Source organism: Eublepharis macularius, chromosome 15 (assembly GCF_028583425.1).
Source record: "Eublepharis macularius isolate TG4126 chromosome 15, MPM_Emac_v1.0, whole genome shotgun sequence".
Taxonomy (NCBI): Eukaryota; Metazoa; Chordata; class Lepidosauria; order Squamata; family Eublepharidae; genus Eublepharis; species Eublepharis macularius.
The window spans coordinates 52,318,709-52,330,712 of record NC_072804.1 but is presented as its reverse complement, the minus strand read 5'-3'; the positions used below and the strand labels follow the sequence as shown (position 1 = coordinate 52,330,712).

Here is a 12,004-nt window from a genome sequence, read left to right as displayed (position 1 = left end):
GCCTCCTGTCCCTTTAATAGTAGGACAACTCACTTTTCTCTCCATTGAATTGGCGAGCATCAAAGTCATAATTTGCCTAGGGCATGTCAGTCCAGGAGGGATCTCCAAGGTGGCTTACACAGAAGGATAAAAGACAATGAACTTGCTTTCATCTCTTTGATGCCCTGGAGGGGGGGGGGGGAATCCCACCCAAACATCAGCTCTGACTTGTTCCAGCCTCACTGGGTAATTCACAATAGTTTCAATACTGCAACATCCTGTCCGCTTTGTTACATTTCCTTATTGTGTCAACAAAATCGAATCCCATGAAATGAAAAAAGAGCCGGGTGGTTTCTGAATCACCCTGGGAGATATCTTGGCCAACAGCTGTATGTGTGAGGCATTGTGCGTGGAACCTGTTCCGTTGTATTAGCTTCAGTCGTATGCTAGTTCTTCCAGAGCAGGTCCGTCTGCTTTGCAAAACTGTGCACATGCCTTGGTGGCTACTGTGGAGAGGAACAACCCTGGGAATTTTCCCCAGTGCCTTCACAACCAACCAAATTCCGTGGCTTGCTTGCTTTTTCTTTTTCTTCAAAGCGGTTCGCAAACCACAGCAACCTTATTAAGAGCAGTTCTGCTGTAAATTTCCATTCTTTAGTTTATTACTATGTGTTTACTACCTCGTTAGTCACCAAAATGTCTTTTTGTTGCCTTTGGATCCTACCATGAGGTGCAACAGTGGCCTTTTTTTTTGGTGTTCATAAGCGTGGCAAACGTGGGCTACAATCCCTTAAGAAGTTGTCTTCTACAAGGCCATATAAAAAAACAGTGAACAGTCCAGTAGCACCTTTAAGACTAACCAACTTTACTGTAGCATAAACTTTCGAGAACCACAGCTCCCTTCGTCAGATGCATCTGAGAAAGAGAGCAGAGGTTCTCGAAACTTTTTGCTACAATAAAGTTGGTTAGTCTTAAAGAGGGCTTTTTTTCAGCTGGAGCATGGTGGAACGGAGTTCCGGAACCTCTTGAAAATGGTCACATGGCTGGTGGCCCCGCCCCCTGATCTCCAAACAGAGGGGGGTTTAGATTGCGGGCACCAGCCATGTGACCATTTTCTCCGAGGGCAACCCACTGAGTTCCACTACCTCTTTTCCCAGAAAAAAAGCCCTGGTCTTAAAGGTGCTACTGGACCCTTTACTATTTTGTAACTACTGACTAACACAGTTAACTTTTCTGGAGCTATAAACAACAGCCACCTTGACCGTTACTGCTGGCGGTATAAACTGGGCCATGCATACACCAGAGTAAGCAGCGTGTTCCCCATATTGGATTGCCCTTGCATAATACGTCTCAGTAAATATGTTCTTCCCCTCAGGGGTTGGCACCTGACTTCGAAGAATAATAAGTGGCACTCACAAACCAGGGACTGAGCAGTAAGAGATTCCAAAGTGGGTAATACTTTGTTCAGTAAGCAGTCACTAAAGCCTCATTTTCCCACAGGGCCTCCAGAATATTTGCAGTTGATAGCACTTAATTTCTTTTGTTGCAAAATGTGCTCTCTCTTTCTCTCCCTTCCCCTCTCTCTCGTTCTCAATTGCTCATTCAAAAAAGCTGTGATGTCTCCAGGTCAATTCCTTATCAACTTCTCCTAAAACATTTTCAGAAGGAATCCTTAGAAGGTGGTGTAGTTCCCCCCTTCCACATCAATGTAAGCATCTTCCTCGCCACCACTGTATACCTTAACTAGACAATAAAATAAGTAGTATAATGTGCCCCTGCGCACACACAACCCTTTTGTAATGTTTTGTGTACCACAAACGGAACAGGGTGGTCAGAATGTCCGTGGCCTTGGGAACTGTGGAATTCCCAGAACAGTTTCAAAATGTGCTTCCACAATTGTATGACTGCATTTTCAAAAGCAAGATCGCTCTAAGGAGTCTCCAGGGCTGTGAACTGACAAGACCCTTCCTTATCCTAAGGGGTGGCCTACCGGTAGAGTTCCTGAATGGGCACCCATACCCAGCTTCAGAGGCCTTGATGTGCCCTACCAAGTATGACCCTCTTTCTGTTTTGTGTCCAGAAAAGCTCTCCCAGCCAATTCTGTGGCCTGCAGCGTCCACCGTGAAAGAGCATGAGAACGTCACCTTAAACTGTACCACCTCTGAAAGCTCCAGTGTCAGCGTCTCCTGGCTTAAGGATGGAAATCCCATCCCAGTCAAATCAATACTTTCCGCACGGAACCGAACCCTCACTGTTCCTGACATCAGCAAAGACGATGAGGGGATGTATACATGTGAGGCCAGGAACCTTGCTAACAGCGCCACGAGCAACCCTAGTAAAATAACCTTGGAAAGTGAGTAAACCCACCAGTCGAACTCTGCTAATGACCTCTTACCTCTTGCCGTCCATCCATGCCAGGGAGTGGCAGAAATGATTTTTAATTTTGATTTTCTCCAGCTTCCGTAAGGAGGGATACTGGGGCTGAAACTCGCCTGGAGGCTAGAAGCCCAAACCCTTGTTTTGATTTAATTTTATTTATTTAAAATATTTATACCCTGTCTTCTCTTTGCAAACTCAAGGTGGCTAACAATCCAGAAAAGTTGCAGGTCACAGATTTCGTTAGGGATCAACAAGTTAAAAGCTCAGTTCACAGAGTCTCTCTACACATGACATCTTACACAGGGTCACTCAGGTGCAGGGAGATGCAATGTTAGCCAGGAAGCGTAGTTTTAAAAGATGGATCCAGTGGAAATCGCTCCTCAGAGCGTTTGTTAATTTCATCCTTGCCTCCCCAAAGGTCTGTAAATTTCACCTCTCCCAACCAGAGGGCAGCGAGGAATGAAAATAGGCTGGAGCTGGCTTCCAGAGCCAGGCTTGGACCTGGAGAGGTGATGATGGGCTGAAGTTTCCCTACTGGCATGTCACAGCCCCTTCACACAGCTCCAGTGTACAGCAAAGCCTTTGCCCTGCAGTTGGCTCTGTCTTGACAGAGCCTTTGGGGAGGAAAAGAAGAAATCAACAAACCCTCTGAGGAGCGATCTCTGCTGGCTCTGTCTTTTTAAACTACGCTTCCCAGTCCCCATGTAAGATGCATTATGTAGAAAGACTCACAGTTTAAAAGCTGATGCAGTTGAAACAGGCCACGGTTTTGTTCAGCTGATGTACAAGTGTACCTTGTGCTGGCACCCTTGCGGTGTGGGAAAGGCATGCTGCTGGATCCTCAGGTGTTCTCTCTCCGGTCAAAACTGTTGGAAACAGCTTCACACTGGTTCACACTGAGCCCTCTTCCTGACCCCTAAGATCACTAGCTTCTTTGAATGGCCCCTATACTGTGCCTGCAGGACGTTGAGCAACAGCCCTGCCTGTATGGATGGGCTCTCCACCACTCTCTCCCTCCCAGTGCCTTGATTCTATCTACCTCCTTTCCTTTCTAGATGGGCCCAAATCTGTTGAGTTGAACCCCAAAGGAGTCATTGTACAGAAATTAGGTTCCGAATGAACTGCTGCATGTAGTGTGAATTCTGTCCCTACAGCTCAGTTTGTGGGGTTTTGATAACAACTAGCAGGGAGCAGTTTAAGAGCTCACTTTGAGGTCTGGGGAGATGAAGGGAATTATACCTGCAAGGTTTTATGGTCCTATGACCCGCCGCAGTGATTCACTCAACGTCTGGGCTCAGTGGGAGAGAATCTGCTTGGCACACAGTGAGTCCCAGTTTCAACCCCCAGCTAGAGTTGGGCCTAAACCGGGAAAATGGCGGTTCATTGCAGTTCGTGGTTCGTAGCATTTCACGAGCTACGAACCACAAACTGGCATGAAATTGTCTGGTTCGCAAACTGGTTCATTTGTTTCATGAATATGTAATTTCCGGGGCAGCAGAAGGTCTGCAGAAAGCGCCCCCCCCCCCGCACCGGTTGCCTAGAAAACTGATTGATTGGCTCCAGGCTGTCCGCAGTGACGAACTGAAAAACGAACCAAATGAACTGCCATAAAAATCGTCGCAGTTCGTCAGAAATGCCCTCCAGCGAACCGCCAGTTCACAAACCAAAAAACGGCCCAGTTCATGATGAACTTTGGTTCGTCTTTCGGTTCGTGCCGACCTCTACCCCCAGCATCTCCAGTTAAAAGGATCCATAGGAGGTGGTGTGAAAGACCTCTACCTGAGTAGACAGTGCTGACCTTGAGGGGCCAGTGATCTAATTCACTCTGAGGCAGCTTCGGGTGTTCATGTGACATTGACAGAGCACATTGAGCTCCAGGAGTGGACTGGGGTGTTATAACTGCCCAGGTGAGCATCCCCTGCAATGATACAAGGCAGCTCTTGCAGGGGCCGTTCAGGTCAGGCCCAGCCAAGTGGTGCGAACAACATGTGTCAGCTAATGCGCAACCTCCCCCCTGCACCACCGCCAATGAGTGGCAGAGCAAAAGGAGGCAACTAGTGACTTGATGCTGACCGGTGTTGCCACTGAAAGGTCTGGGCTATGCGGCCCCAGCAACGCTAGAAGAGCTACTGGGGCTCAGGTCCCCAGGCCACTCCCAGTCCACCCCTGGTGAGTCTCCAAGATTTGCAACTTCTCCTGTGTCACCTTTTGTGTTGGGAATGCCCCGTTTCCAGCTGGGTGTTGTGATAGAAACAAGATTTACGGGGAAGGCTATAATGGACTTCAATGGCTGAGAATTGCAGTCTTCTTTAGGGTTGGTATAGGAGTGCCTCGTGCCTTCAGTTTTAATTCAGGATAAAGGTGAGTCTTGGCTATAGAGAGTTTGGGAAATGCTGGGTTACAGATATGGGGGGCTCTCCGAGTTGCAACCCGGCAGCCATATTTATTTCAGTGAATTTCTATAGTGCCCCCTACTGTGTGTGGTATTCATTCTCTCACCCCAAATGACTGCCATCCCATGGTTACATTACCACAATCAGGAAAATGGAGTCTCAACTGAATCCCCTCTTCTCCTTCAAATATGTGCTGTAAGTAGGGTTGCCAACCTCCAGCTGGGGCCTGAAGATCTCCCAGAATGACGACTGATCTCCAGGCTACAGAGGAAATTTCTCCCTGGAGGAAATGGCAGCTTTGGAGTGTGGAATCTATGGCACCGTATTTCTGTTGAGCTCCCTCCTCTCCCTAAGCTGTACCCTCCTTGGACTCTACTCCCAAATCTTCAGGAATTTCCCAAGCTAGAGTTGGTAATGCTGGATGGAAGGCTCCCAGTTTTGGTGAGGAGGACCCAGGCTTCTCCCGTGACTTATCTAACTTCTGTAAATGGTCAGCCGCCCAATTTAAATGTCATTCTGACTGAGTGCAAAGCCTTTCTCCCCTAGTGATTCTTTTGGGCAGTGCCAGAGTACATTTAGATCAAGCTTGAATCGCAGCTACAGGGAAGTTTGGGGTGGGATTCTCTCTCGCTCTTGCTCTCTTTCTCACACACACAAATAATCTTGCCCCTTTGGTGCAAATCTCTCAGGTGAAGCTTTTACCATCACTCATCCTCATGCTAGGAAAACCTTCCCCTGCTGAATTTCTGTTAAACCCCACACAGCAGGACCATATTAAAGGAAATGGACCAACCTTAGTGTAGTTTCCAGAAGAGGGAACCTTGCAGGGGTGTTATCTTGCGTCCACGTGATGAAGTGGATTTGGGAGGCTGCAGTCATTGATCATCTCTTCCTTCTTTTCCAGATGCAGGTTCTCAAGATAATGGCCTCTCTGCCGGGCAAATTGTTGGGATCGTCATTGGATGCTTGCTAGGAGCTGTAATCATTGTAGCTGTGGTATATTTTGTACTAAAGAAAACGTCCTTCGGGTAAGTAGCCCGTATTGGTCACCTTGGATTGGGGCCCCTGGACTTTGCAATCGCCCGCCTTCGCCAAGACCTTTCTGCTCTGATCACTGGGTTCGGTTTGCCCTTTTGCTCACTCTCAGGGTTTAATGCTGTGGCACTGGTGTGGGTGTCTTTCCTGTCTCTGCCCTGGGTTCGAATCCTGCCCCACGTCTCTTGGAAACAGTCAGCATCCTTCAGTTTATCCCTCTTCCTGGCAGCTCGGAGACACAAACTTGTGTTGCTGTATTCGATATTTGGAAGAAGGAACATCTCCCATAGTCATAATGTTTTGACAGAAGTTGTTTTTGTTTAAATTTTCCAGGCGGGGCATGGCAGAGAATCTGCTTTTTTATACACAAAATCCCAAATTCAGTCTCTAGCTTCTCCAGTTTATAATGGATCACATTGTAGGTGTTGCAAAAATGCTTGACATGAGACTCCGGAGAACCGGTACCAGTACAGTAGATGATACTATCCTTGGAAGTCCAAGGGTCTGATTCTGCATAAGGCAGCTTCATGTATTCAGGCACACAGTATAGGTTCCTACACAGAACCTGGAAAATCTGATCATTCTCTAAACCCTGTTGTTTATTAAACTTTATTAAACAACAGCCGAATCAACCCTGGCGATCATTGGAGTGACAGGTGTCGCAGCCAGATCGCCCTCACATCCAATTTTATTAAACAGAATTGTATGGAATAAGTGAATAGTTCAAAAATCTATTGGACAAAAGTATTTTTTAAAAAAAAAACAAGTCCTAAGTATTATTTTAAAATAATTTTAATACTATAATAATGCAGATCAATTCAACGTTTTGTAAAATGCATACTGAATTAAAATCTTGTTAAAATATTGATAACCATTAAGGCAATATTATTAATATTAAACAAAAGTGTTTAATATTGTTACCTTAAAATTACAATATTCATGCCTCTCCAAATTCTAAATTTCATACTCCAGTTTTTATAGAACCTTTAAATACAAGATGGGTAACCATGTTAGTCTGTCTGTAGCAGTAGAAAAAGAGCAAGAGTCCAGTAGCACCTATAAGACTTTAACAAAATTTGTGGTAGGATATGAGCTTTTGTGAGTCACAGCTCTCTTCTTCAGATACAGCTAGAATGCGAGTCCATCTTTCCTTATATCTTGGTAAGTGGATCAAATTGATTCATATTCTAGGCGTATCTGAAATGAGCTGTGACTCACGAAAGCTCATAAATTTTGTTAGTTTTATAGGTGCTACTGGACTCTTGCCCTTAAATACAAGAATATTTGTTTGGGGGAGCAGTGTAAGAAGGGGGCAACCTAATAAAGTGAATATGGATTCACATGCTGAGAAAGAACCGGAAGCAGACGGGAGTTCTGTTGTATCTGACAACGGGCCGGAAGCGTAGGGGTAGGGAAGAATTTCTGGCTCTGTTGCGAGAGGGACCCCTGCTTGCCAGAGGGTCACTCGGTGTCTGCTATTTACCTAGGATGACGGCGCAGCACTCATCCAATGGAAACATACCCTCCGCACCCGGCCGCAGTAAGTATCAGCCCTACGGGCTGGGCCGGGGCCTGTGTGAAGTGTGTGGTTTGTTCTGTCCTCCTCACCCCTCCCACAAAGGTGCCCTGTCATTTGGAAGGGAGAACCTCTCCCTCATGCCCCTAGACAGGGGCTCTCAGCACCCTAGTAGGAGACGATTCCATCCTCGACCCAAGTGCATCATGGGAAACTCCCGTTCAGTTTTGACCAAAGGACTTCACCGGTGCTCATCTGCCATTTCCAAGAGCCTGGCTGGGGATCCCCGCCCCCCCTTGATGCTGCTACTGGGATTTCAGAAGTTCTCTGTGGAGTGGCTTGGTGCCTGCCCCTCCCCTTTCGCCACTACCCCTCTTCCCAAAAAAAGCCTTTGACCTGTTACATCTCTGAAACATCCTAGCAGCAGGGAAAGCAGGGCCTCCCAACAGGGAATTTGCAAAAAGCCAAGCCAGGGCTCTCTGGGGCACTTTCCAAGGACAGTGGAAAGCTAAAGACGGAGGAGGCGTTTCATCCCACCGTCCTACACTGGCCTTGGGGTGCTCTGAGCCTAGGCAGGATGAGTGGGGCTAAAATAGAGGACGGGACTGTGAGGATGAGACCCTGAAGGGCCCTTCCTCTCCAAGCTCACTCCTACCCCACTGGTTAAGTTGGCAAGTCCTTCCACGGTTCACTATACCAGTGTCAGATCCAGACATAACCCCGTAGGCCCTTAGGAGTGGCATAAAAGAGCTTTGCCAACCGGGACTTTTTCACATGCTTTCGAGCTGGGGAAAGCAGCGCACACCTGGGGGGAGGAGTTTTTCCCCAGAGGCCTTTCCCAGATCTGGCGACCCCTGAAGTCTAGATCCTAAGAAAGAGATGTTTTCCACATTGCATTGGCTTACTTGTCTTGTTTGCCTGCTAACCTAATGAGAGTTTTCCCTTTCGGTTGGGAGTGATTCCCTCACGGGGAGCGGTTGGGTTTTTCCATGCTTCCTGCCTGTCTCTGGGGGCTTGGGTTCAAGCTCTGTTTTACATTCACGTTTCCTGACTGTCTCTCTCTGTCCTGTCTGTCATTTCAGACCAGGGCGTCACTGACACCAAACCCACGGCGGTAAGAATGGAATATTTGTGATCCCTAAAGAGTCCAGCATCCATAACTCTGCTCCCAGTTCTAGATGGGGAGTGGTGTTGGGTGGTTAGAGCACATGAGACTGGAGGTTTGGGGGATTCTGAAGTCCTTTTCCAGTCCCAAGAAGTAAGTAGGATCTAGGTAGGGTTACCGGTTATTTTACTGGCCCAGCCCCTTTGCCTTTAATAGCCACGGGATCCACAAAACATTAGCAGGCGACGCTGGTTACTTTCGCACCATGAAAGAAATTCACTTGCGGATTTCTGTAGAGCTGCCTTTAAAGGCATATGAGCAGGCCACTTGCAAGAGTTTTTCTAGGAATCTGAAGTTCTGATCGCAGACGAGAGTAAGATATGTTGCCCGTTCTGACAACCAAAGTACACTTGGTGTTAGCTCTCTGACTCCAAGGTAAGTTGTCCGTCTCTGTCAGAAGCAGAGATGTCAGGTTTTATGGTCATTGCCTGGAATTTAAATCACTGGTTCTCACGGTGGGAGGGGGGGGGCTCCCTTGGGGGTTGGATGGAGACCCGCAAGTTTCTTCCGGACCCTTGCCCTTACCCAGTTTTGGAAGTCTCAAATGCAACCAGGGTTGCCTCTTTTTTAAATAATAGTAATAATAATAATAATAATAATAATATATATGTTCCTGTTCTGATTTTTGCTTCTGGTCTTTTACAGGGTGAAGAGGACATACAGTATACCACACTAGCCTTCAACTCCAATAACCCTTCTCCGCCGGGCCCGGGGCCCACCAGTCCTTCGGAAAGTGGCACCATCTACTCAGTAATCAAAAAGAAATGATCAGGGAATCGATTTCCCCACCCGTGGTCTCCCTATGCACAGACACTCACCCACCCCCTTTATTCCTCACTGCTGCTTCCTCTGCCTGGATTCTTGGAGAGGAAAAGTTCTGCTTCTTGGGGGGGTGGGGGAGACCACATACGCATCCACCCACCCCCTTTTGATCCTCCTTTCAGCCTGCACCCAGCCCCCATTGCTGAGAACAGAAAGGAAGCTTCTCTCCATGCCTGGCTGCCTGTTGTAATGAAGGGGCTGGCATCGGAGCCCAGCTATAAGAGGCAGGCCTTGGGTCCCCCCCTGCCAGGAGTTGTGCACATGTCAAGGAAGATTGTTTCAGGTGGAGGAGAGCATGCTACCATCTCTGTGCCACCCCTGTGCTTTCGTTCCTGGCACTGCCCCAGCCTCTCACTCTTCCTGTGTCTCTGGGGTTGGGCGTTGCCAGGCAGCTGTGGATTCTCCTCCCTTGAGCTTGCTTCTGTTGCTCGAAGCACCGCTTACGAATTCCCAGCACCGGCACGATTGCAAAGAAAGCACTTAAGACTGGGCGACTCCTACAGGGTGGTGGCAAGCCTTCCATTCCAGCAGCGCTCCGACAGATCGGCACCAACCGAGTGGAGAAGCGGCTTGTTTCCGGCTCAAGCTGTTGCTCGCATGTCCCCAGTCGAGCCCTTCCCTTCCTGCCCCGCTTTGCGTCGCTAAATCTGATGCTGTTCCAGGGTGTATGTGGACTTGCAGGGTGTGTTGGCTCCCTCTCAGGTTTTGGACAGTCAGCAAATACATGGGGAAAGAAACGGTCGAATCCAGAAAGGTCCACCGTGCTCATTTTCACTCTGCCGGGCAAGGCCACCGGTCTGCTCCTTTGTTCTGATTAACCCACCCCCAGTCTGGATCACGGCCAAACGGCGGAAGCAATGTGATGCTGTTGCAGATTAAAGCCCAGCCTGTTCTGCAGAGGAGATCAAGCAGAAGAAGATGCAGAAGATGGTGGGGCAAAGAGGTTTCCCCCTTTCCAGTTTTTCTAACAAAGTAGTGTTCCAATGGATGGAGCAGAAAGGCTAAGAATTTCAAAGTGCATGCATTGGTTCCCTTCTGGGTTAAGGGCAAGAGGGTGTATTAAATTTGGATTTTTTTAAAAAAACTGGGTTGAGTGGTTGGGGGGGAAGTCTAGTGGTTAAAGCACAATGCCTAGAGTTCAGGATACCTCTGGGAGAGCATGACGTCTCAAGTATCCTTTTTTCTCACTGGTGGCCACAAAGCACACGGACTGCAGGTCGGGTTTGGCTGCAAGACGTTAATAAGTCCGGTTCGCCCATGATCCTTTGCTTTGAGGCATCCTTCATCCTATCCAACCTCGCAGGGTCGATGTGAAGTTAGTTACAATAAGGTGGGGGTGGGGCAAGGGGTGGGGCAGGGGAAATTAAATTGATTGGCAGTGAAAAATCAGGGCACGTGGGAGTCAGTTCTGCTTTCATTCTCTCCGTCATGTAAAAGGAATGCCTGAAGGAGCGGAGAAGGGCAAATTGCTTTGCTGAATAGTGAAGGGCGTCAAAAGCAGGGAAGTTTGCTTTGCTTTGAAAATCTGCAATTACTTTGCAGCAGGCCAGCCGGCGTCGACCGAATGGGGCAAACTTACAGGCTGAACTTGCTCAATGTCACGGGCCCAAATCCGAAGCCAGAGCCAGGCTACTTGAGATCACTGGAAAGAGCAGAGCAAAAAACTCTCTGTGCCCACCGCTCCATTGTTACGGCGGCATTCTCTGGCCTTTCCATGTAGCTAATCTTTGACCAGGAATCAGGGTGCCTTGGGGCGCGATAGCATCACGTACAGTCCGGGCCCTGCTAATTGCTGGGTGTGGCTGGCAAAGACAGCCTGTGTCCCTGCTGGGCTTTGAGACTGAAGGACAATTGTCAATGGGGCAGTGTTCCCAGCATGTGTGCCACGCAAGGCCCCAGTGCTTACATTAACCCATCCGTTGCCCCGTGGTGAGGAGGCTGCCAGCCAACTGAAGGAAAGGGGCTTGCCAAAAGGACTTCTTTTATCGCATCTGGTTGGTGCTGGCCTGCAGATGATGTGGGGTTTTTCATAACTGGGGAGGGAGAGTGCAATGGGCACGCTGTTTTGTGCAGCTTACAGGGAGAGAGTGTAATTGTGAAAAATTGAGCTGTTTCTCTGGCATTTGTACAACAAATTATGTTTTTAATAAAAATGGACTGACGATGGGAAAAAAGCTTGTGTGTCTTGCAGGGGGACCGGGTGAGGATTTGGAGGGTTGCCAACAGGCCGGGGAGAAAACAGGTCTGCCGTGCTCTTATGCTTTTAACATAGCCCATTCTGCAGAATTCGGTGGCAGATTTTGATGGCACAGAGATAAGAATGATTGCCTACCTGCCAATTCAAACAGTGCCAACCGAGCGATTAGCAGGTTGCTATGCTAACATCCCAATTGACCAACGTATTTGTCTGTGCAGCAGCTCAGTGGAAGATCAGCCTAGGGCTTTTTTTTCAGCCGGAACACGGTAGAACGGAGTTCCGGCACCTCTTGAAAATGGTCACATGGCTGGTGGCCCCGCCCCTGATCTCCAGACAGAGGGAAGTTTAGATTGCCCTCCGCGCTGCAGCTGGTTAGTCTTAAACAGGGCTTTTTTCAGTGGGAATGCAATGGAACGGAGTTCCGGCACCTCTTGAAAATGGTCACATGTCCAGTGGCCCTGCCCCCTGATCTCCAGGCAGAGATCACGGCAGGGCGGAGGGCAATCTAAGCTCCCCTC

At 48.4% G+C, this 12,004-nt stretch overlaps 1 protein-coding gene across 1 annotated transcript in view; it reads left to right on the top strand.

Annotated features, from left to right (window-relative positions):
* Positions 1 to 11,463, top strand: part of LOC129342986 (carcinoembryonic antigen-related cell adhesion molecule 5-like) — a 51,539-nt gene extending 40,076 nt beyond the window's left edge. The window contains exons 13-17 of the mRNA XM_054998945.1: positions 2,060 to 2,332; positions 5,656 to 5,779; positions 7,274 to 7,326; positions 8,385 to 8,416; positions 9,113 to 11,463. Of these exons, the coding sequence (XP_054854920.1) occupies positions 2,060 to 2,332; positions 5,656 to 5,779; positions 7,274 to 7,326; positions 8,385 to 8,416; positions 9,113 to 9,235 (605 nt within the window). The 3' untranslated portion in view covers positions 9,236 to 11,463. The remainder of the gene's footprint in view (positions 1 to 2,059; positions 2,333 to 5,655; positions 5,780 to 7,273; positions 7,327 to 8,384; positions 8,417 to 9,112) is intronic.
* The last annotated feature ends 541 nt before the right edge of the window (positions 11,464 to 12,004 follow it).